This window comes from Peromyscus leucopus, chromosome 9, assembly GCF_004664715.2.
Source record: "Peromyscus leucopus breed LL Stock chromosome 9, UCI_PerLeu_2.1, whole genome shotgun sequence".
Classification (NCBI taxonomy): domain Eukaryota; kingdom Metazoa; phylum Chordata; class Mammalia; order Rodentia; family Cricetidae; genus Peromyscus; species Peromyscus leucopus.
In genome coordinates this window covers 109888013-109911475 of record NC_051070.1, presented here as the reverse complement: position 1 = coordinate 109911475, position 23463 = coordinate 109888013, and the positions used below count along the sequence as shown (strand labels likewise).

General features: G+C 46.1%; 1 protein-coding gene across 1 annotated transcript in view; it reads left to right on the top strand.

Moving 5' to 3' along the window:
• Rft1 (RFT1 homolog) overlaps nt 1–23149 on the top strand; it is a 45470-nt gene extending 22321 nt beyond the window's left edge. The window contains exons 7-13 of the mRNA XM_028891277.2: nt 1425–1503; nt 4620–4670; nt 5456–5586; nt 7293–7437; nt 11329–11434; nt 21402–21651; nt 22107–23149. Coding sequence (XP_028747110.1) covers nt 1425–1503; nt 4620–4670; nt 5456–5586; nt 7293–7437; nt 11329–11434; nt 21402–21651; nt 22107–22274 — 930 coding nt within the window. The 3' untranslated portion in view covers nt 22275–23149. The remainder of the gene's footprint in view (nt 1–1424; nt 1504–4619; nt 4671–5455; nt 5587–7292; nt 7438–11328; nt 11435–21401; nt 21652–22106) is intronic.
• The last annotated feature ends 314 nt before the right edge of the window (nt 23150–23463 follow it).

The following is a 23463-nucleotide window of genomic DNA, read 5'->3' as shown; positions in this document are numbered from 1 at the left end:
TGCCTGTGTGACAGAGAAGTGTCCCCACTAGGAACTGAGGGAAACCAGTTCTCCACTGTTCACTTTGTAGTCAGCTTTCTGGCCTGAAGGCCCGTAGGTTGATCTTCTGAGTATGTGTCTCCTTACCTTCGTTGTCCTTCGGAAGTGGCGGTGGGAAGCTCCTGGAGGTTTCAGAAGGGGCATAGGTAAAGTCGGGGTTTTGTTGTTGCTGTGGCCGTCTTAATGTCTCCTTTCCTCTGCTGTACCACTTCTGAGTGATTTACCCGGGAAGGTTGAGTTTCTTCTGGAATGTGTGAGTACACCTTATAACTGTGCCAAGGCCTTAAGTGGCTGAACCTGGCCTTAAGATAAGGAATACAGGGGTGGAATTTGTTCTTTAGCTTTGTGTGCTGAAGAACAAATCCATCTATCTATCTATCTATCTATCGTCTATCTATCTATCTATCTATCTATCTATCTATCTATCTATCTATCTATCTATCTTTATTTTTTTAGGAAAAGTACTGAATGTGAACTGTGTTTTGGATGTGGTAGTATACTGTCTGGACTTTAAAGGCATCCAAAGAGACAGCAAGAATTCTTTAGGGTTCTTCATGTATGATTTAGGCATGCCTAAGACTTTGCCTTCCAATTTTGGAAGTCAGATTTCTGTTAATATAAGAAATACCTGAGGTAAATCATAAGGAAAGTTTAGTCTAGTTTTAGTTTGTTTAGAGACAAGGTTTCACTCTGTAGTCTAGCTGGCCTCAAACTCACTCCGTAGCCCAGCGTGGTCTTGGAGGAGGTCAGTCCCTTCTTCTGCCTCCTGATGCTGGGGTTTCAAGAGCCACGACTCCTGTTTGCCTGAGGTTTTTGTTCTGTTTTTTGAGGTAGGGCCCACTTTGTAGTCTAGGCTGGTCTAGAACTCCCTTTACAGCTAAGACTGGCCTTGAACTCAGAATGTTTCTGCTTCAACCATCTGGGTCCTGAGATTACCAGATGCCTATCCAGCAAAGCTTTCAATCCATGACCAGTTGTCCTGCTGCTCTGGACCTGTGTCAAAGCAGCACACAGCAGCGGAAGTGTATGGCCGAGCGAAGTGGTTTCCTCCGGTCTGGGGTGGGAAAGAGGAGAAAGGGCTGGCGTCCCACAGTGCCCTCCGAAGCACACCCTGGAGGCCTGGCCTTCTCACCGCACACCAGGCTCTGCCACTTCCCAGGTGCTTCTGCTGAGGACCAGGCTTTCAACAAGGCCTTAAGAAACGTTCAAGGTTCAGTTATAGCTGCCGTATAAGTTATGTTCTGGTTCTGTGTGCTTAGCACTGATTATGATTTGATGGGAACTATTCATGTTGGGGCCTTATGGGCCAGAAGTGAGTTTGCCTCTCAGGTAGCTCTTAGCTTTGAAATGCTGGAAATTTTGTTTATGTTTTGTTTTTCTTTTAGGCATTTGTCAATTGGAAAGAGGCTAAATTGACTTGGAGTTTTTTCAAACAGTCTTTCTTGAAGCAGATTTTGACAGAAGGTAAGTAACGTAAAAGGTCACGTTGAGCAGTTGGGAGATCAGAAAAGAAGCAAAAAGGTCTCACAGGACTGCTGACCCCAGAGCTCTTGCGTGGAGCCCTTGGCAGAAGGCACTTAGACATATGCTGGCTTTAGTTTGTTTTAAATAGAGATAGGGAACCAGTATTTATTTGGCTTTATGTTTTACCTAAGTTGTCTAGTTTTAAATCTCTCCACTGCCTTATCAAAGATACTCGCTCCCTCTGTACAGGGATGAGGAAACCAGAGGTTGAGATTTAGAGTCCTGTAGTAACAAAGGATAGCTTAATTGGAATCGAAGTCTGTGTTAGTCAGCTTCCTGTTACTGTAGCAGAACACCCTCGACAATCAACTCAACCCCAGCAAATGGTCAGTCTGGCCCACAGTAACAGTATACGATGGGGATGCTGGTGTATGGCAGAGGAGGCTTGCAGGAAACAGACAGAGGGGCAGAGTTTTAATACGTCCTCAGCGGTGTGCTCCAGTGACCTGACTGTCTCCCTACAGTCCCTGCCTTCTGAAGGGGCTCAAAGCTTGAACACATGGGACTTGGAGGAACACTTCACACTCAAATTGCAGCAAAATCTAACTGGAAAAGCCCAAATTATATCATTTAATAAATTTACTATAAAAGTGTTACATCGGGCCGGGCGGTGGTGGCGCACACCTTTAATCCCAGCACTCGGGAGGCAGAGCCAGGCGGATCTCTGTGAGTTCGAGGCCAGCCTGGGCTACCAAGTGAGTTCCAGGAAAGGCGCAAAGCTACACAGAGAAACCCTGTCTCGAAAAACCAAAAAAAAAAAAAAAAAAAAGTGTTACATCAATGACAAATTTTGAAAATTAGAGAAAAACATAATCTCATTATTATAATCTTTTATACATTTTTTAAACTCTATTAACAGCTGTCTTTCAGCTGGGGGCTGGTGGCACACTCCTTTAATCCCAGCACTCAGGAGGCAGAGGCAGGTGAATCTCTGAGTTCGAGGCCAGCCTGGTCTACAGAATGAGTTTCAGGACAGCCCAGGGATACACAGAGAAACCCTGTCTCAGAAAAATAAAACAAAACAAACAAAAAAACTGTCCAGTGTACAGTAGTGAGAGTGTGTATGTTCCCCTTCTGCCCCATGTTTCCTGTGCACTGTCGGGTGCTGAGAACAAAGACAGATAAGCAGTAACTGGCCATGGTCTCCAGATGTTCATTCTCTCACCAAAGCACTGACGTGGCTGTGCTTGGAGATCTTAACTCAGTCAGCACAAGCTCCTTGAGCACTCCTCATTTCTTTTAGAGGGCTGTTAGGAAACTGAAGAGGAAAAGAGATGCAGATGTCTGAGAGGGGTGTCCTGCCCCATGGGAGCTTTCGGAATGTGAAGGAGAGCCTTGTCCTGCCAGAAAACAGGGAGGGGCCTTAAAAATCCATTGTAGGTGGTGAGGATGCCCCAGTCAGTTATAGACTGAACCAGAGCTGCTGAAGCGAAACTCAGGCAGGCAGGGGTAACCAAGGATTGAAACACATGGGGGTAAAGCTGGAGAAAGGAGGCCAAAAAGACAGATGGGATTTAGTGTATAAAAAGCCTCGAATGCAGAATTAAGGAGCCTGGACTGGACTGGGTTTTGTTTTGTTTTGTTTTTTGAGACAAGGTTTCTCTGTATAGTTCTGGCCATCCTGGAACTCACTCTGTAGACCAGGCTGGCCTTGAATTTAGAGATTCGATTGCCTCTGCCTCCTGAGTGTTGGGATTAAAGGCGTTATCACCACCTCTAGGTTTGAGCATGGACTTTTGCAAATACTAATGAGCCATTTGAAGGTGTGAATTCAGGGATTGACAGGGGGACTATACAGTTGTATCTTGGTATCAGATTTTGGTTGAGCATCTAAGGATGCTCAAGTCCCTTGTGTAAAATGATGTAATTTTTTGCATATAACTTAGGCATACCCTTCTTTATGCTTTACGTCATTTCAGAAGTACTTAATTGTACCTAGTGCAATGCAAGTACTATGTAAAGTTATCATTATACTGTATTAGAGAATAATGATAATAAGCCATATGTGTTCAGTTCAAATGCATTTTTTTCTAAGTGTTTTTGATTTACAGTTAGCTTGATCATTAGTCATAAACTCATAGATATGGAGTCTGACTGTATTTATAAAAGCTAGAACTGTTCAAAATAAGGGAGGGTAGAGCAGCATAGAGATGGAAGCCTGAGAGGACCAATGGGCTCCCTCTCACACACAGTTGTTTTTACAGGGAGAGAGGAGTCTCTTGAGAAGATGGGAACCTGACCTTGTAGTGTTTTTCTTTTGAGTTGCCAGGAGGTGAGAACTTGCTCGTTGGGGCTGTGGCCACTGTTTGGTGCTCACTGTTTGGTGCTCACTGTTTGGTGCTCACTGTTTGGTGCTCACTGTTTGGTGCCTGCCTCTCTCACGGCCAGGGTGCTTCATTTGTGGAAAAGAAAACTCAAGCCACACAGGATAGATAGTGCACACCTTTAATCCCAGCACTCAGAAGGCAGAAGCAGGTAGATCTCTGAGTTCAAGGCCAGCCTGGGCTACAGACTCCAGGACAGCCAGGGCTACAGAGAGAAACCCTGGAGACAGAGAGAGAGAGAGAGAGAGAGAGAGAGAGAGAGAGAGAGAGAGAGAACGAGAATGTGGCCTCCTTTAAGTCTTGGAAGTCATTTTCACTATTAATATTTCCACAGTCTCCCCATATTTTATTGTTAATAGGCTGGTTTTGAAATAATTAATTAATTATTAATAATAATTAATTTGGCTTCAAGACTCCGTCAATAAAGGTCTCAGCACTTTCTGAACTGTTGCTATGAGATGGTGTGAAATTCAGTGTTAAGACATTGAACTGATCTTTAATTGGCTATCTAATGTTTCTTAGAGCCAGGCATGGTGGCACACACCTGTAAGTCCAGCATCCAGGAAGGCATGGCAGGAAGTTCTCAAGTTTGAGTCTATTCTTGAACTCAAAAAAAAGGGGGGTGGTGGGGAGTGTATTTATCAATTGGTAGCAGTGATAGATCATAGAGAAAAGGAAAGAAGAAATGAATGTTGCATTTGAAATGCCAATAACTTTGCTTTTCTATTATAGGCGAGCGATATGTGATGACATTTTTGAATGTATTAAACTTTGGTGATCAGGGTAAGATGGAAGTCTATAATCTTTTAATTAAAGATGGATACCACTAATAGATACTAGGTCTTTGATGATGCCCTGTCGTGTGACTTGAGTGGCAGTTGTCAATTTGAGGGGTCAATGTTGGACTCATCATAGTCATAAAGATCTGCTCCCGCTTGGTGTGCCTGGATAAGTCTCTCAGGGTTTGTGTTATAGTTATTTTTCAGTGTGATACCAGAGTGATGGAAATAGAAGTAGAGGAAAAGCCAGCTTCGGGTCGATGACTTATTTTCTAAAAGGCTAGTGATAAAAGCACCTTCTCAACTGTATCAAGGGCAGGATCCTGGTTGCAATACTGTACCACAGATTTTGCAAGATGTTACCGTTGGTACAAGACCTATCATTTCTTCAGTTACATGTAAATATACAGTCTTTCTCCAAATTTACAAACTTTTGCCTGGGGAAGCAGTTTGGTTAGTACAGTGTTGGCCTGGCATTCAGGAATCCCTGAGTTTAATCCTTAGCACTGTGGAAAGTAGGTGTGTGTGTGTGTGTGTGTGTGTGTGTGTGTGTGTGTTGCACACCTATAATCCCAGCACTTGGGAGGTGGAGGTGGGAGATCAGAAGTTCAAGTTTTTCTTGGCTATATAACGAATTCAAGGCCTGCCTACATGAGACCCTGTATCCAAGAGAGAAAAAGAAAAAGATTAAAGAATTTAAATTAAACATTAAATTAGAAAAAGAATTTTCCTATAGTGCTGTGAAATTAAGAACTAACATGATTATTGCTCTTCCTTTCTGTTTTGTAGGTGTGTATGATATAGTGAATAATCTGGGGTCTCTTGTGGCTAGGCTAATTTTCCAGCCAATAGAGGAGAGTTTTTATATCTTCTTTGCTAAGGTGCTAGAGAGGGAAAAGGATGCCACACACCAGAAGCAGGTAAGGTGGGTCCTCATGTCATCTCAGGGAAGAAATGTGGGGCAGTCAGTTTTCCTTCAGTTCAATCTGACGTTTCCTTCTAGATCTTCTCTTCTCCTATTTTGCTTTGTGTGTGTGTGTGTGTGTGTGTGTGTGTGTGTGTATGTTTTGTTTTGTTTTGTTTTTCTTTTTTTTTTTTCCGAGAGAGTTTCTCTGTGTAGCTTTGCGCCTTTCCTGGAACTCACTCTGTAGACCAGGCTGGCCTTAAACTCACAGAGATCCGCCTGGCTCTGCCTCCCAAGTGCTGGGATTAAAGGCGTGCGCCACCACCACCCAGCGTTGTTTTGTTTTTGAAGACAGGATCTTACTATTAGTCCTGGGTGTCCTGGAACTCACTCTGTAGACCAGGCTATCCTCAGACTTGGAGTAACAGAGGATGGCTTTGAACTTCTGAGCCTCCTGCTTCTACCTCCCAAGTGCTGGGATTTCAGACACGTGTCACTATAGATAGTTTGTGCATTGTGAGGATTCAAACTCAGGGCCTTGGACATGGTAGGCAGGCACTCTCCCAACTGAACTAGATCCCCAGCCCTGTAATCACTAAAAATTCTGACTTTAAAAAATTTTTTGGCTCTTTTGTTTTGTTTTGTTTTGTTTTTTGTTTTCTCAAGACAGGGTTTCTCTGTGTAGCCCTGGCTGTCCTTGAACTCACAGAGATCCACCTGCCTCTGCCTCCTGAGTGCTGGGATTAAAGACATGCGCCACCACCACTTGGCCTTAAAAAAAGAGTCTAGACTTTATTATCTTATTAATTCACTGTGTGTGAGATGCACGCATGTGAGTATGCAGGTGCTCATGCGGGCACATGGAGAGACCAGAACACGACGTTAGATGTCTTCTCTTTGCTTTGCCTTCTTCCTTGAGACTGGGTTTCTCACCGAACCAGGAGCTCCCCCATTTCGACTCACTCCCAAGTGCTAGGCTTCTAGGCACAGAAAGCCACGCCTGGCTTTTTTTTTTTTTTTAAACATGGGTGCTGAAGATTTGAACTCAGGGCCTCAGGCCCTCATGTTTGCAGCAAGCACTCTCACTTGAGGAGCCTTCTCCTCTGCCCTTCTGACTTACTTTGCAATTAAAAGCAATCCAGGTCCACCTCTTACATGTCTTAGAAGATACTTTACAAACATGTAATTTATGCCGGGCAGTGGTGTCGCACGCCTTTAATCCCAGCACTCAGGAGGCAGAGGCAGGCGGATCTCTGTGAGTTCTAGGCCAGCCTGGGCTACCAAGTGAGTCCCAGGAAAGGCGCAAAGCTACACAGAGAAACCCTGTCTCGAAAAACCAAAAAAAAAAATGTAATTTATTCCCAGTATCTGAAAGTAAGATCTGGTCTGAGGTCTGACTTAGGAGTATTTTCCAAAAGTGAGCATTGACAATAACAGAATTTCCTGTCATCAATCAGGAGAAGCCCAGATCTGACTAGTCTAGGTGAAAATATGAGGATCAAGTGTTTCCAGCAACACTGGAAATTTATCCTGATTGACGTGAAAACTAAGCCTCCCTCTTCCCACCTAAAGAGCCCTGGCTTACTTCTCCCTTTCATGTGCTAATTGTCATAAAGACAAATACAGGCTTCAGGAGACAGGAGAGCCCCCACTGCAAGAACTGGCCTGGCAGGGTGCTCTTCAGTTTAGACCCAGCTGACTTCCTTCCCTTCCCCTGGCCAGGAGGATGTTGCTGTGGCTGCTGCGGTTTTGGAGTCCCTCCTCAAGCTGGCTTTGCTAACTGGCCTGACCATTACTGTTTTTGGCTTTGCCTATTCTCAACTGGCTCTGGACATCTATGGAGGAGCCATGCTTAGTTCAGGATCAGGTATGTGCCAGATTTTGTAAAGGGTTTGTTCTGATTTCTGAATAGAAATAGAAGCAGCTCATGAAATTCAGGCCATGTGCACACTTGGTCTCCCTATCAATAAACAATCAGTGTGCAATCAGCTTGCACCAGGTCTCACTATCAGTAAACAATCAGTGTGCAATCAGCTTGCACCAGGGTGATCAGTTCTCACCCTCACTTGAAGGAGTGGTGAATCCTCCTTGCTGTGTTTCCTCTAAGTGAGGGAGGAAAGCAGAGTGCGGGCTATGATGGGTCTCTGCTTGGTGCTAAATACATCTGAGATAGTAAATGCCATGTCAATCTCAGAGTGTGATGAGTAAAAGCCTTGGAAAGATAACCCAGAATAAAAGTGATCTAGGCAAATAAAATTATATATTTAATCTCTTGACTCTTGGTTTGGGAGGAGAAAAGCATGGACTGTATCTGTCATTGAAATACTTGATCGCCAGGCTGCTGAGAATTTCACTGCACTTACAGGTCCTTGGGGTTTTTACCCATTTCAACCTATGCTGGGCTCTAGGCTGACCATCCCTTGGCAGAATTGTTTTGTTGTTTTTGGTTTTTGGTTTTTCGAGACAGGGTTTCTCTCTGCAGCTTTGCGCCTTTCCTGGATCTCACTCTGTAGCCCAGGCTGGCCTCGAACTCACAGAGATCCACCTGGCTCTGCCTCCCGAGTGCTGGGATTAAAGGCGTGCGCCACCACCGCCTAGCCCCTTTGCAGTTTTTATCCTGGAATGAGCGGACATGTTTTTACTTTCTCAGATCCCTGGACAAGAACCTGGAAGATTCTCTGCTGCTCCGTCTCACTGTAAAGGGCCTGTCAGTACAATTGTACATTTCCATGTTTCAGTTGCCACAATGGGGCTCAGACTTTTGGTACTGGGGGGTGGGGAGACTATGTTTCTACATCAGAGCAGAAGTTGTTAAATTTGAGGAAATGCTTGCTGTGAAGCCTGTGGTATGACTTGTGGCTCCCTGGAGTGTGTGCCTTAAGCAGTACATTTCCATCAGGCAGCTGCTTGGGAGGCCTCATTAAGAAGCCATTAGGAAGTTTATATGCGGAGATAGCAGAGGTAGGGACCCAATTGTTGAATGCTAGCTCTGACCGCTTAGAAAACAGCCTTTGCTTTAACATAGCCACAAGATGTTGCCTAAGTGGGGCCGTCCAGTCATGATCATGCTCCTGTGGTAGAGTAATTCATCCTACAGATATAAATGAACTGCCATCGTTATGTTGCGGCTGCCTCCCGAGTGCTGGGATTAAAGGCACGTGCCACCACACCTGGCTCATTGCCTTTTACCTTTGACCAAGCCGGCACCAGCCAGCACCCTCAAAAGCCCATTTGCTGTCTGGGGAGCATGAGGGTCTGCACAAATTGCCTACTGGGTTTCCCTCTTACCCCATCTCTCTTCTTGTTCTAACTAGTGCTGTGTGTCCAGATGAATTTTTTGTATCAGAAAGCATTCACATCACTGTTCTGCCCAGCCCAGCCCAGTAATTTTTTTTTAATCACTTAAGTATTTTCATAAAACTTGAAATTGCCTAGAAAGGATTCCTGCATTAAACAGAAAAGAATGTCCTATCTCCATGGTTTGGCCTTATCACTTTATTTATATGTTGCATGTATTGGTTTATTTAGGTACTAGGAATTGAATTCAGGGCTCTGCAGATGCTAAGCAAACACTCTTACCATTCTCAGCCCAAGCTTCATCAGTTCTGGTTTGTTTGGGGCCGTGTGTGTGTGTGTGTGTGTGTGTGTGTGTGTGTGTGTGTGTGTGTGTTGCTAGGTATCAAACCCAGGGCTTTGTGCATGTTAGACCATTGAGCTAAATTCCCGCAGTAATATCGCTCTAAAAATAGAATTTCAGCTGGGTGTGATGGTGCACACCTTTAATTACAGCGCTCTGGAGGCAGAAACAGGCTGATCCCTGAGTTTGAGGTCAACTTGGTCTACAGAGCAAGTTCCAGGACAGCCAGGGCTACACAGAGAAACCCTGTCTCAAATACATAAATAAATAAGTTCTTTTCAGGTGCATAAAGTTATACAGCATGTACACTTTTGTGTCTTTTTTTTTTTTTTGGTCTAAAGTTTTTGACATTTGTTAATACATGGATTCTGTTTGTTTTTGAGACAGTCTTGTGATGTATCCTTGACTAGCCTGGAACTCTCTCTGTAGACCAGGCTGACCTAGAGCTCAAAGAGATTTACCTGCCTCTTCCTCCCAAGTGCTAGGGTTAAAGATGTGCACCACAATGCCCAGAACTCTTTTCTTTTTGTTTTTTAAAATAATTTCTTGTTTACATTTTATGTGTATGAATGTTTTGCCTGTGTTATATGCACTGCATGCATGCCTAGTGCCTTTAAAGGCTAGAAGAGGGCATTGGGTCGCCAGAGTGGATTTGAGACAGTTGCAAGCTACTGTGTGGATGCTGGGAACTGAACCAGGTTCTCTAAAAGAACAACAAATGCTCTTAACTGCTGAGCCATCTCTGCAGCCCCCTTTTTAAAAGTATTCTTGCTGAGAAGTATTACTCTGAATGGAAGGCCCCAGTGTGCTTATCCTTTTTCCTATTGCTGGTCAGTTTGTGTGATTATGAATAAAATCAGTACACATTTTGTGACCATGTGTATTCATTTTTGTTAGATGGATACCTAGGGTGGAATTTCTGGGTTATAGTTTGAATGATCATTTGTTTTATTAGAAATGGCTCATTCAGGAAGCATGGTTTGCGTGCTTGAAATACCAATACTCAGGAGGATCATCTTTGCCTACATAAAGAGTTTGAGTCAGGCAAGAGATAGCTCAGCAGTTAAGAGCACTAACTGCCCTTCTAGAGGTCCTGAGTTCAATTCCCAGCAACCACATGGTGGCTCACAGCCATTGGTAATGAGATCTGGCGCCCTCTTCTGGCCTGCAGGGATACATGCAGACAGAACACAATGCATAATAAATAAATAAATCTTTTTAAAAAAAAAAAGTTTGAGGTCAGCCATGGCTCCATGAGACACTGTTCCCCAAAAGTCAAACGACAATGAAAGAAAGGGAGGGAAGGAAGGGAGGGAGGGAGGGAGGAAAGAAGGAAAGAAGGAAAAGAAAAGAAAAAAGAAAAAGAGAAACTATTTGCTAATTGTTGTTTTATAATAGCCCTCTGAAAAGAGAGGAATCATCTCATGATAAAGCTTCTAGTCTTTGGTCTGTAATTTTAAAAAATGACACGTGTGTGTGTGTGTGTGTGTGTGTGTGTGTGTGTGTGTGTGTGTGTGTACTGGTGCCACACATGTGGAAGTCAGGACAGCTTGCAGGAGTGAGTTCTCTTCCACTGTGTGGGCCCCAGGGATCAAATTTAGGTAATCAGTCTTGACAGCAAGCACCCTACCCACTGAGCCATCCCACTGGCCTCGGTCAACAAGGTTCTTGAAAATATATTGCTGGATATGACCCCGTACCACTGGGGGCTCCACCGTACCGTGGATGGGGAAGGTTCTGTCTCAGGAGTTTGCTGCTGGTCCTGGGCCTGGCTCTTCCCAAAGGCTGTTTGCAGCCTGCTCAATGGAGCTTTTCTTAATACATACTGGTGTCTTCAGTGCTTAAACCTGCAAGCTGTGCTGATGGAAAATGTTCAGTCTTGCTTGGTGGCCAGATAAGCTTTCAGTTGTTGAGCATGAGAGCGGTGCATTCATTCTTCACTGGCCTTCCGATTTTATCTGAGTATTGTAGTCAGTGCTGTGAGATACTGAGAGTCCTCAGGTGGGCATGCAGTCTCCCATTGATACCATCACGTGCCCTGACCTAATTCTCTGAACACGTGGTGGAGCTAAGGGTGCATCCCATTTGACTCTGCAATCTCTGTGGATTATTTCTCTGTAGGTCCTGTGTTGATGCGGTCCTATTGTCTCTATGTCCTCCTGCTTGCAATCAATGGTGTGACCGAGTGTTTCACATTTGCTGCCATGAGCAAGGCGGAGGTTGACAGGTGAGTGATGTAGAAAGTACATCTTTAATCGTGGCTTTTGGACAAAATGAAGTCACTTGCTCATCTTTTTCTTTTCATTCTGAGCATGGATTTGGCTACACTTTTCTCAGAGGCCACACTACACTACTAGTTGGTACCTCCCTAGGACCACCATTGCCCCAGCACAGTTTACCTAGTGTTTCCCACAGTGAGGCTAGGAGGCCAATATTCTGCTTCCTTTACTGGGGGATGGCTGTCACCCTGGGAGAGTTGTGTTTGTTAGGTGTGCAGACAGCCTTAGGGAAAGCTAGTCTTCATTCCACTGCATCCCTGCTCAGATCCCTAAGAATGGGCCTCAGCTCCAGGGGGTTACTTGGTTACTTTGCTTTTTCAAGAAGCAAATTCTTAGGGGCTAGAGAGATTGTTTAGTGGTTAAGAGCACTGGCTGTTTTTCAAGAGATCCAGGTTCAAATCCCAGCTAACAATTATTAGTGAAATTATTTTGGCCACTCCACATAGTTAAAAGGATATTTATTTAATGGCGTAACTCACAAATTAATAGTAGGTCGCAGGGTCTGGGGAAGGTGTATCGCAGTCCAGCGGTGTTCTCTGGAGCTCTGCTCAGTCAACCTCCACCATTCAGTGTTAATTTTGTTATACTGTATATATATATATATATATTTCTATTCTTTTTTGAGGTATTATGTTTATGTAACTCATTTAAAATTATAATGGATAATTAAAAAATAGTTTAATAATTAGTCATCTATGATAATCATATTTGTAGCCATGTTAGTTAAGTCTTCTAGGTATACATAGATATATTTGAGATAGATAGGTAATCTTCAAACATTTCATAGACCTAGAGAATATGGCATTTAAGTAACTTAGAATTCTGTTGATGGTGAGACACAATTGCTCCTGGCTGCACCAATTGATCCCGAGAGAATGTTGGGCTTCTAAGACATTTCCAATTGGAAGTTTGTCTTTTTGGCACAAAATGGCCTACTGGGCAAAGAACTGCCCTTGCCTTGACTGTTGACAGTACAAATTCAATGCTGTCCTTTCTGGACAAGCGGGACACAAGGAAAGTGACCACTGTACTCTGCCAAGACAGGGTAAGATGGTCTTTCAGAATTCCTGCTTCTGAAAATGGTCTGTCATATACCAACAATGATGAGAAACATTAGGTGTCTGTCCAGGCTGCCATCTGTCTTGGTCTACTCTTGCAAGATTTGCAAAAGTTGCTTGCATCCATCTACCATTTCTCAGGTACCATTATGTTCCTTCTCAGGTCTTTGATGTGGTTGAAGACTAGATAGTTGTAATTTCCTCAGTTATGATAAAAAATAAGTTAGATATAAAACCTTAAATTCACAAATATAAGATAGATAGGACATCTTCTTTTATATTGTAACTGTAATTCTTGCTCGATAGTTGTTTTGTTATATGTACTTTTACCATGTTAAAGTTAAAACCTTCCTTTTTAAAAAAAAGAAGAAAAGGGGAAGTGCTGTGGATATCATTCTATATAAATAAAACACTGATGGCCAGTGACCAGACAGGAAGTATAGGCGGGACAAGGAGAGAGGAGAATTGGGGAAACAGGAAGAAGGAGGAAGAGACACTGCAGCCACCGCCAGGAGAAGCAGCATGTAAAGATGCCGGTAAGCCACCAGCCATGTGGCAAGGTATAGATTCATAGAAATGGGTTAATTTAAGATAAAAGAACAGTTAGCAAGAAGCCTGCCACGGCCATACAGTTTATAAATAATATAAGTGTCTGAGTGATTATTTTATACATGGATTGTGGGACTTCAGGGCTTGGTGGAACCTGGAGAGAGGCCTTCCAGCAACAAACAATCTTTAGTAACTCCAGGGATCTGACATGACATCTTCTTCTGGTCTCCTTGGGCAGTGCATGCATGTGGTATAGAGACACAGATGCAGGCGAATCACCTCTATATATGTACATTCTTGTCCCTACTGGATTTGTGGTTCTCCACAAATCTCAGGGTTCTGTAACATCTTTCCTAAGAAGAAGGCTCAAAGGCAGATATCTGTTTCAACACAAGTTTGTCTTCTCTTAGCTCCAGATTGGGACTTCTGCCCCGGATCCTTCACCGGTAGTTTTCACACTGGCTGTGATTCAAAGTCTTCCATGGAGATAGTTCTAATCGGAGCTTCTCATTCGCCCTGCTTTAACTACTCTCTCCTGTCACATCTGTGTGATCAGTCAGTAGGCCCTTGTATGTATTTTAAAAGTTCCTGCATTATTGGTGCATACCCGAGATCACCTGCTTTTTATATCCTAAATGCCAAAGATGTATCTTAAGATGTCACTGTAGACGAGAAGGACAGAATAAGGGAGGGAATATAAAGGGTGGTGTGAGTAACGAGGACAGCAGCCCTCCTGTCTAACTGCTGTCCCCTGGGTCCTTGGAAGTTCCCATGCTGCCTGTCACTTGAGTACCGTTGAGAGGTTCAGAGGCTTGGTCTTAGGAGTGCAGTGAGGACGGGGTAGCCCAGAGTCAGGGGGTACCTGTGTGTTCTCATCTCAGGGAGTACCTGTCTGTTCTCATCTCAGGGGTACCTGTCTGTTCTCATCTCAGGAAGTGCCTGTCTGTTCTCATCTCAGCCTGTCTGTTCTCATCTCAGGGGTACCTGTCTGTTCTCATCTCAGGGAGTGCCTGTCTGTTCTCATCTCAGGGAGTGCCTGTCTGTTCTCATCTCAGGGATACCTGTCTGTTCTCATCTCAGGGGGTGCCTGTCTGTTCTCATCTCAGGGAGTGCCTGTCTGTTCTCATCTCAGGGGTACCTGTCTGTTCTCATCTCAGGGAGTGCCTGTCTGTTCTCATCTCAGGGAGTGCCTGTCTGTTCTCATCTCAGGGGGTACCTGTCTGTTCTCATCTCAGGGGGTGCTTGTCTGTTCTCATCTCAGGGGGTACCTGTCTGTTCTCATCTCAGGGGTACCTGTCTGTTCTCATCTCAGGGGTACCTGTCTGTTCTCATCTCAGGGGTACCTGTCTGTTCTCATCTCAGGGGTACCTGTCTGTTCTCATCTCAGGGAGTGCCTGTCTGTTCTCATCTCAGGGAGTGCCTGTCTGTCCTCATCTCAGGGAGTGCCTGTCTGTCCTCATCTCAGGGGTACCTGTCTGTTCTCATCTCAGGGAGTGCCCGTCTGTTCTCATCTCAGGGGTACCTGTCTGTTCTCATCTCAGGGGTACCTGTCTGTTCTCATCTCAGGGAGTGCCTGTCTGTTCTCATCTCAGGGAGTGCCTGTCTGTTCTCATCTCAGGGAGTGCCCGTCTGTTCTCATCTCAGGGGGTGCCTGTCCTCATCTCAGGGAGTGCCTGTCTGTTCTCATCTCAGGGAGTACCTGTCCTCATCTCAGGGAGTGCCTGTCCTCATCTCAGGGAGTGCCTGTCTGTTCTCATCTCAGGGAGTGCCTGTCTGTTCTCATCTCAGGGAGTACCTGTCTGTTCTCATCTCAGGGGTACCTGTCTGTTCTCATCTCAGAGAGTGCCTGTCTGTTCTCATCTCAGGGAGTGCCTGTCTGTTCTCATCTCAGGGAGTGCCTGTCTGTTCTCATCTCAGGGAGTACCTGTCTGTTCTCATCTCAGGGAGTACCTGTCTGTTCTCATCTCAGAGGAGTGCCTGTCTGTTCTCATCTTCAGGGAGTTGCCTCGTCTGTTCTCATCTCAGGGTCCTGTCCTCATCTCAGGGAGTGCCCTGTCTGTTCTCATCTCAGGGAGTGCCTGTCTGTTCTCATCTCAGGGGTACCTGTCTGTTCTCATCTCAGGGAGTGCCCGTCTGTTCTCATCTCAGGGAGTGCCTGTCCTCATCTCAGGGGGTGCCTGTCTGTTCTCATCTCAGGGAGTGCCTGTCTGTTCTCATCTCAGGGGGTACCTGTCTGTTCTCATCTCAGGGAGTGCCTGTCTGTTCTCATCTCAGGGAGTGCCGTCTGTTCTCATCTCAGGGAGTGCCCGTCTGTTCTCATCTCAGGGAGTGCCTGTCCTCATCTCAGGGGTGCCTGTCTGTTCTCATCTCAGGGAGTGCCTGTCTGTTCTCATCTCAGGGGTACCTGTCTGTTCTCATCTCAGGGAGTGCCCGTCTGTTCTCATCTCAGGGAGTGCCTGTCCTCATCTCAGGGGGTGCCTGTCTGTTCTCATCTCAGGGAGTGCCTGTCTGTTCTCATCTCAGGGGTACCTGTCTGTTCTCATCTCAGGGAGTGCCTGTCTGTTCTCATCTCAGGGATACCTGTCTGTTCTCATCTCAGGGGTACCTGTCTGTTCTCATCTCAGGGGTACCTGTCTGTTCTCATCTCAGGGGGTACCTGTCTGTTCTCATCTCAGGGAGTGCCTGTCTGTTCTCATCTCAGGGAGTACCTGTCTGTTCTCATCTCAGGGATTGCCTGTCTGTTCTCATCTCAGGGATTGCCTGTCTGTTCTCATCTCAGGGAGTGCCTGTCTGTTCTCATCTCAGGGGGTGCCTGTCTGTTCTCATCTCAGGGGTACCTGTCTGTTCTCATCTCAGGGAGTGCCTGTCTGTTCTCATCTCAGGGAGTGCCTGTCTGTTCTCATCTCAGGGATACCTGTCTGTTCTCATCTCAGGGAGTGCCTGTCTGTTCTCATCTCAGGGAGTGCCTGTCTGTTCTCATCTCAGGGGTACCTGTCTGTTCTCATCTCAGGGAGTGCCTGTCTGTTCTCATCTCAGGGAGTGCCTGTCTGTTCTCATCTCAGGGGGTACCTGTCTGTTCTCATCTCAGGGGGTGCTTGTCTGTTCTCATCTCAGGGGGTACCTGTCTGTTCTCATCTCAGGGGTACCTGTCTGTTCTCATCTCAGGGGTACCTGTCTGTTCTCATCTCAGGGGTACCTGTCTGTTCTCATCTCAGGGGTACCTGTCTGTTCTCATCTCAGGGGTACCTGTCTGTTCTCATCTCAGAGAGTGCCTGTCTGTTCTCATCTCAGGGAGTACCTGTCCTCATCTCAGGGAGTGCCTGTCTGTTCTCATCTCAGGGAGTACCTGTCTGTTCTCATCTCAGGGAGTACCTGTCTGTTCTCATCTTAGGGGGTGCCCGTCTGTCCTCATCTCAGGAGTGCCTGTCTGTTCTCATCTCAGGGAGTGCCTGTCTGTTCTCATCTCAGGGAGTGCCTGTCTGTTCTCATCTCAGGGGTACCTGTCTGTTCTCATCTCAGGGGTACCTGTCTGTTCTCATCTCAGGGAGTGCCCGTCTGTTCTCATCTCAGGGGTACCTGTCTGTTCTCATCTCAGGGAGTGCCTGTCTGTTCTCATCTCAGGGAGTGCCTGTCTGTTCTCATCTCAGGGAGTGCCTGTCTGTTCTCATCTCAGGGAGTGCCCTGTCTGTTCTCATCTCAGGGGGTGCCTGTCCTCATCTCAGGGAGTGCCTGTCTGTTCTCATCTCAGGGAGTACCTGTCCTCATCTCAGGGAGTGCCTGTCTGTTCTCATCTCAGGGAGTGCCTGTCTGTTCTCATCTCAGGGAGTACCTGTCTGTTCTCATCTCAGGGGTACCTGTCTGTTCTCATCTCAGGGGTACCTGTCTGTTCTCATCTCAGAGAGTGCCTGTCTGTTCTCATCTCAGGGAGTACCTGTCCTCATCTCAGGGAGTGCCTGTCTGTTCTCATCTCAGGGAGTACCTGTCTGTTCTCATCTCAGGGAGTACCTGTCTGTTCTCATCTTAGGGGGTGCCCGTCTGTCCTCATCTCAGGGAGTGCCCGTCTGTTCTCATCTCAGGGAGTGCCTGTCTGTTCTCATCTCAGGGGTACCTGTCTGTTCTCATCTCAGGGAGTGCCCGTCTGTTCTCATCTCAGGGAGTGCCTGTCCTCATCTCAGGGGGTGCCTGTCTGTTCTCATCTCAGGGAGTGCCTGTCTGTTCTCATCTCAGGGGGTACCTGTCTGTTCTCATCTCAGGGAGTGCCTGTCTGTTCTCATCTCAGGGAGTGCCCGTCTGTTCTCATCTCAGGGAGTGCCCGTCTGTTCTCATCTCAGGGAGTGCCTGTCCTCATCTCAGGGGGTGCCTGTCTGTTCTCATCTCAGGGAGTGCCTGTCTGTTCTCATCTCAGGGGGTACCTGTCTGTTCTCATCTCAGGGAGTGCCCGTCTGTTCTCATCTCAGGGAGTGCCTGTCCTCATCTCAGGGGGTGCCTGTCTGTTCTCATCTCAGGGAGTGCCTGTCTGTTCTCATCTCAGGGGTACCTGTCTGTTCTCATCTCAGGGAGTGCCTGTCTGTTCTCATCTCAGGGATACCTGTCTGTTCTCATCTCAGGGGTACCTGTCTGTTCTCATCTCAGGGGTACCTGTCTGTTCTCATCTCAGGGGGTACCTGTCTGTTCTCATCTCAGGGAGTGCCTGTCTGTTCTCATCTCAGGGAGTACCTGTCTGTTCTCATCTCAGGGATTGCCTGTCTGTTCTCATCTCAGGGATTGCCTGTCTGTTCTCATCTCAGGGATTGCCTGTCTGTTCTCATCTCAGGCTGCTGCACACAGGAGCCTGGTGACCTGGCTGCACAGTGACTCGGGTCTAGCCAAGATGCTAGCCCAGACTGAAGCAGTTGTCTTAGGGAGTTCTGGTCTTCTCCCAGGCCAATAGGATTGGAATTTTAGAAGACTTAAGCCAGGGAAACCATTCATTACCAGCGCCAGGCAATTCTGAATCTGAAGTTTGGAAACTGCTGGTCTGAGTACAACATGACCCAGTACACATGGAAATGCATGTGACAGAAGCAAAGGTCCATAAAGCAGAAAGCATCTCACTATGCACAAGATACATTGATTCTTTTTATTCTCTTCTATCTCATTCTTCAAAAGAACTACATCTCAGAGCAGGTAAGATAAGATGGCTTGGTAGGGAAAGGTGCCTGCTGCCCAGCCTGAACACCGGAGTGCTCACCCTGAGGCCCACATGACTGAAGGAGAGACGTGGTTACTGCAAGTTGTCCTCTGATCTCCACGTGTGCACCGCACATGTGCATCCCCACCCACATCCACAGACATGCACACAAACACACAAAGTAAATACAAATATAATTTTTAAGTCTTAAAGACGCATTTTGACCTACTAATTTGCCAACCTATTAGTAGATCACAACCCATGATCTTAAAATACTTGTCTACACATCGTCTTCACTTTAGCTAGTTTATAACTGCAGAACTGCTTTGAGTCCACCCCCCCACCTCCCACCCCCCCACCCCCCCGATAAAAAGTTTAACTTTGAAAAATACCATATTTTAATTTGAAAGCTGCTTCTAACATTGAGTGATTTAAAAATAAAATACAATCTAATGCACACTAAGTCAGAGATGTGGCAGTGTGTAAACTAGGACTCTACCACACATTACACACTTTTTTTTTTTGAGACGTTTTTCTCTCTGTGGTCCTGGCTGTCCTGGCACTTGCTAATGTAGACCAAGCTTGCCCTGGGCTCACAGAGACCCACCATCTTCTGCCTCTCAAGTGCTGGGATTAAAAGTGTACACCAACGAGCCGGGCGTTGGTGGCGCACGCCTTTAATCCCAGCACTCGGGAGCCAGAGCCAGGCGGATCTCTGTGAGTTCAAGGCCAGCCTGGGCTACAGAGTGAGCTCCAGGAAAGGCACAAAGCTACACAGAGAAACCCTGTCTCGAAAAAACAAAAAACAAACAAAAAAAAAGTGTACACCAACATACAGGGACAGAATCTACATTTTGAAGAGGATTTTGATTAACAGTAATTTCAGCGTTAATGTGGATGGAGGTGAGGCAACGCTAAAACACATTTGAAATGTTTAAGAGGAACAGAAAGTACTAGCATTCTTTTCTTTTTAAAAAATTAATTTTTTAAAGATTATAATATAATTACGTAATTTATCTCTCCCTTTCCTCCCTCCAAATGTACTATGTACCACCACTCTTGCTCTCTTTCAAATTCATTTCCTTCAAGTGATGTGTGTGCGTGTGCGTGTGTGTATTCTTAAATATAGAAATACAACCTGCCCAGTCTGTATGTTACCTGCACGTATGTTTCAGGGCTGACCTTTGGTACTGGATAACCAATGGTGAGCTCTTCCCTAGGAAGACTGTTTCTCCCCTCTCAGCATTCCCCAGTTGTACCGACTGGGCTTTTTGTTTTGGGCCACCAGCCAGCTCTCAAATCATGACACAGAGACTAATTATTAGTTTTGAATGCTCAGCCTTAGCTTAGCTCTTTTCTTTTTCTTTCTTTCTTTTTTTTTTTTTTCCGAGACAAGCTTTCTCTGTGCAGCTTTGCACCTTTCCTGGAGCTCACTTGGTAGCCCAGGCTGGCCTCGAACTCACAGAGATCCGCCTGCCTCTGCCTCCCGAGTGCTGGGATTAAAGGCGTGCGCCACCACCGCCCGGCTTAAGTTTAGTTCTTTTCTTGCCAGCTCTTATAACTTAACCTGTTTCTCTTCATCTACATTTTGCCTCAGGGCTTTTTACCTTTTCTTACTTTCTTGCTATCTCTATGTCTGGCTGGCTAACAGCTGCCTGGCTTCTGGCTCCGGGCATGTCCCGTGTTCTCTCCTCTTCCTTATTCTTCTCTCGTTTCTCCTTCTTTTGCGCAAGGTGGGAAAGACATCGGGGAGTGTCCAGGCTTTCTCACTGCTCACAATTCATTCTGGAGGCCGATCACTCGCTTTGAGTGAGGTCTACTGCCCGGGTGTATCATTTCCCAAGGGAAGCAGGGTGAAGTACTGAGGCAATCAGCCAGTAGCAAGGTAAAGTGTTCCTAGTCCTGGAGGGCTTCTCAGCCTCACTGTGCTGGTTCATTTCTCTGTTGAACAAATTTAAGCTCCACAGGATAGGAGTCATGCATATTAATTGCTGGCCAATGTCCCTAGCACCTCTAAAATCCTTTACAGAGTTGGCATCATTACCCAGGTCACATTCCTTGGAGATTTCAGCCAAAAAGAATTTTTGTGTTTTGATTACAAAGTATCAACTAATAAATTATTATCCTTAGAAGTATAAGTATCTTGAATTGTATGTGTTTTGTTTAGTGGTGAAGAAAAAGGCACATTTCCATGTTAACTATGTAGTATTCAGTGTTACAAAAACATGGGTTATAGCTAGTCATCAAGCACACACCTTGTAACCTTTGCTCTTGGGAGGCTGAGGCAGGAAGATTATGAGTTTAAGGCCCGAGGGTTGCAGATGTTGCTCAGTAAAGAATGCTTGCTTAGCAGGGTGGTAGTGGCACATACCTTAAATCTCAACACTCAGGAGGCAGAAGGAGGTGAGTTCGAGGCCAGCATGGTCTACAAAGCGAGTTCCAGTTGTAGCCAGAGCTACAACACAGAGAAACCCTGTTTTTAAAAACAAAAACAAAAGACAAACAAACAAAAAAGAATGCTTGCTTAGCTTGTGCAAAGAAAGCCCTGGGTTTGATCCTGAGCACCTCAGAGAAACACACACACAGAGAGGGAGAGGAGGGGGGGAGAGAGAGAGAGAGAGAGTCAGAGTCAGACATGGCTATTCCTGAAGGACAGACAGAGACAGAGAGTCAGAGATTGAGATTCTTGAAGGCCATACAGACACACAGACAGAGTCAGATTGACATTCCTGAAGGCCAGCCAGCCTGAGCTGCACAGTAAGTTAGAGGTGAGCGTAGACTACATAGGGACACTCTGTCTCAAAACAAACAACAAAAACAGCCAAGGGCTGAGCCAAATAGTATAATTCAGGTCTGTAATCCTCACACCCAGGAGGTTCAAAGCCAGCCTGGGCTACAAAGTGATACCCTATGTCTAAAGAAAAGGAGCATGCCTGGCGTATGTAAGACCTTGGGTTTAACTGGCGCAAGAACTGAACCAACCATCCTTGCCCACAGCACACAAGACAGTGGATTATGGGAGTTCATTTGGAGTGATGTGGGCTCAGATCTTTCTGGGAGTTGATATGGCCACCGTTTTTGTGTACTATTCTTGTCTCGGAACAAGATACTTACCTCCCCGCTTTGCTTGTCTCCCAGGTACAACTTCACCATGCTGGCACTGTCTTCCTCGTTTTTGGTCTTATCCTACCTCCTGACCAGCTGGTGTGGCAGTGTGGGCTTCATCTTGGCCAACTGCTTTAACATGGGCATTCGGATCACACAGAGCCTGTACTTCATTCATCACTACTTCCAGAGGAGCCCCCACAGACCGCTGGCTGGCCTGCACCTGTCACCAGCTCTCCTCGGGGTGTTCGCCCTCAGTGGTGGGATTACTAGTGTTTCAGAGGTGAGACTCCCCTCAGCCTTCTGCAGGCTGTCAGTGGTCTTCCCTCTGGACTTCCCTCTCCCACCCAGGCTGAACAGGTTGATCCAGTGTTTGTCTCCTCCAGCTTCTCCAGACCCATAGGGCAGTCCTCAACCCCTAGCCTCCTCACTGTGCCTTTGATCTGACTTAGAAGCCGGGTTGTAGGGCTGGAGACATAGCTCAGTGAATGAGAGCGCTTACTGTTCATCCTGAGGACCCAGGTTCGGGTCCCAGCACCCATATGGTGGCTCACGACCACCTGTAACTTCAGTTCTAGGGGATCTGATGCCTTTCCTGGTCTCTCTAAAGGCATGAGGCACACACAGAGTACACATATGCACATATGTTTGTACACATAAAATAAACCTAAAAAAAGAATTAGCTGGACAATAACTTTCCCTGATTTGCCTGGCAGTGACACTAGTTTCTCTCTCCAGGCATTCCTCTGCTGTGAGCAGGGCTGGCCTGCTCGGCTGGCACACATCACTGTGGGGACCATCTGCTTAGGAGTGACCCTTGGGACAGCGTTCTTCACAGAGACCAAGCTGATCCACTTTCTCAGGACTCAGTTGGGTAGATCCAGACTCCGTGACAAAATGACATGACTTTGATGATGCTTTGACACTTGGCACGTGGACCCACCACGGAGTGGTTCTTGGACAACATGTGTTGCTCTGTAAAAGTCCTGCTGTGGAGCGGGAGTCGCCCTGGAAGTGAGACGGCAGAGGAGATAGCACCCAGTCGAAGTCCTCCAGCCAAAGGAGGACTGTCCCTTACGTGAAGAACAACAGCCCATTTTGTTAATGAATCAGTTCCCTCTGCCTGGGATTGACCTTTGAAGTTACATCTTCTAACACACTCTGTCTTCGATGTTAATAGTTAATCATCATTTGGCCAAGAAAAAGCAATGTAGCCATTGACCCCTGCACAAGATTCTATAAAAGAAGTAAGGAGCCCCTGAATTTACACACCAAACAAGAACAAAGTGTGGCCTAAGATTTGTGGTGTTCCCTGTGTCGGTGGTGTGGTTTTAGTTTTTAGAGAAGAAAAACCCTACTCAGTGAGAAATACTTTTGAAATATTTGAAATACTGTTTACAGTCCTAGGGATTGAGCCCAGGGCCTCATTCATGCTAAGCAAGCTCTCTACTACTGAACTATCTATATCCCTAGTCCCAGCCCTCACAATGGTAAAACAGTTAGGGAGGATCTTTGCCATGGTCATGTTGTCCCTCCCAGAGCAGCTCATGTTCCAGACTAGGACTCAGGATTTCCTAACTGTAGAGTGTATGGGCATTGTCGATGGCTTTGGACCTAGCCACTTGAAAGAGGGCAGCTTTGGTGTCAAGTATGAGCTACTTTGTCCTTTAAGGAGTGCCGCCACCCAGCTTTATTTAATTTTTCCATGGAAGTCACACAGGTGATAAGCACAATTACATAGATATCTTTTTTTATCCTTAAAATAAAACAGGACAAATTGATATGGCAAGAATCAGAGTCAAACCTTCTCTCTCTCTCTCTCTCTGTTGTTGTTTGTTTGTTTTGTTTTTCGAGACAGGGTTTCTCTGTGTAGCTTTGTGCCTGTCCTGGAACTCGCTTTGTAGACCAGGCCGGCCTCGAACTCACAGAGATCTGCCTGCCTCTGCCTCCCGAGCGCTGGGATTAAAGGCATGCGCCACCACCGCCCGGCCAGAGTCAAACCCTCTTAACTGACCCATTTTTCCCAGTACTGGTCAGTACAACTGTATTCCAGCCCAGAGCAAGAGTGGCAGGCCTGGAGGTGTGGGTCTCCAGG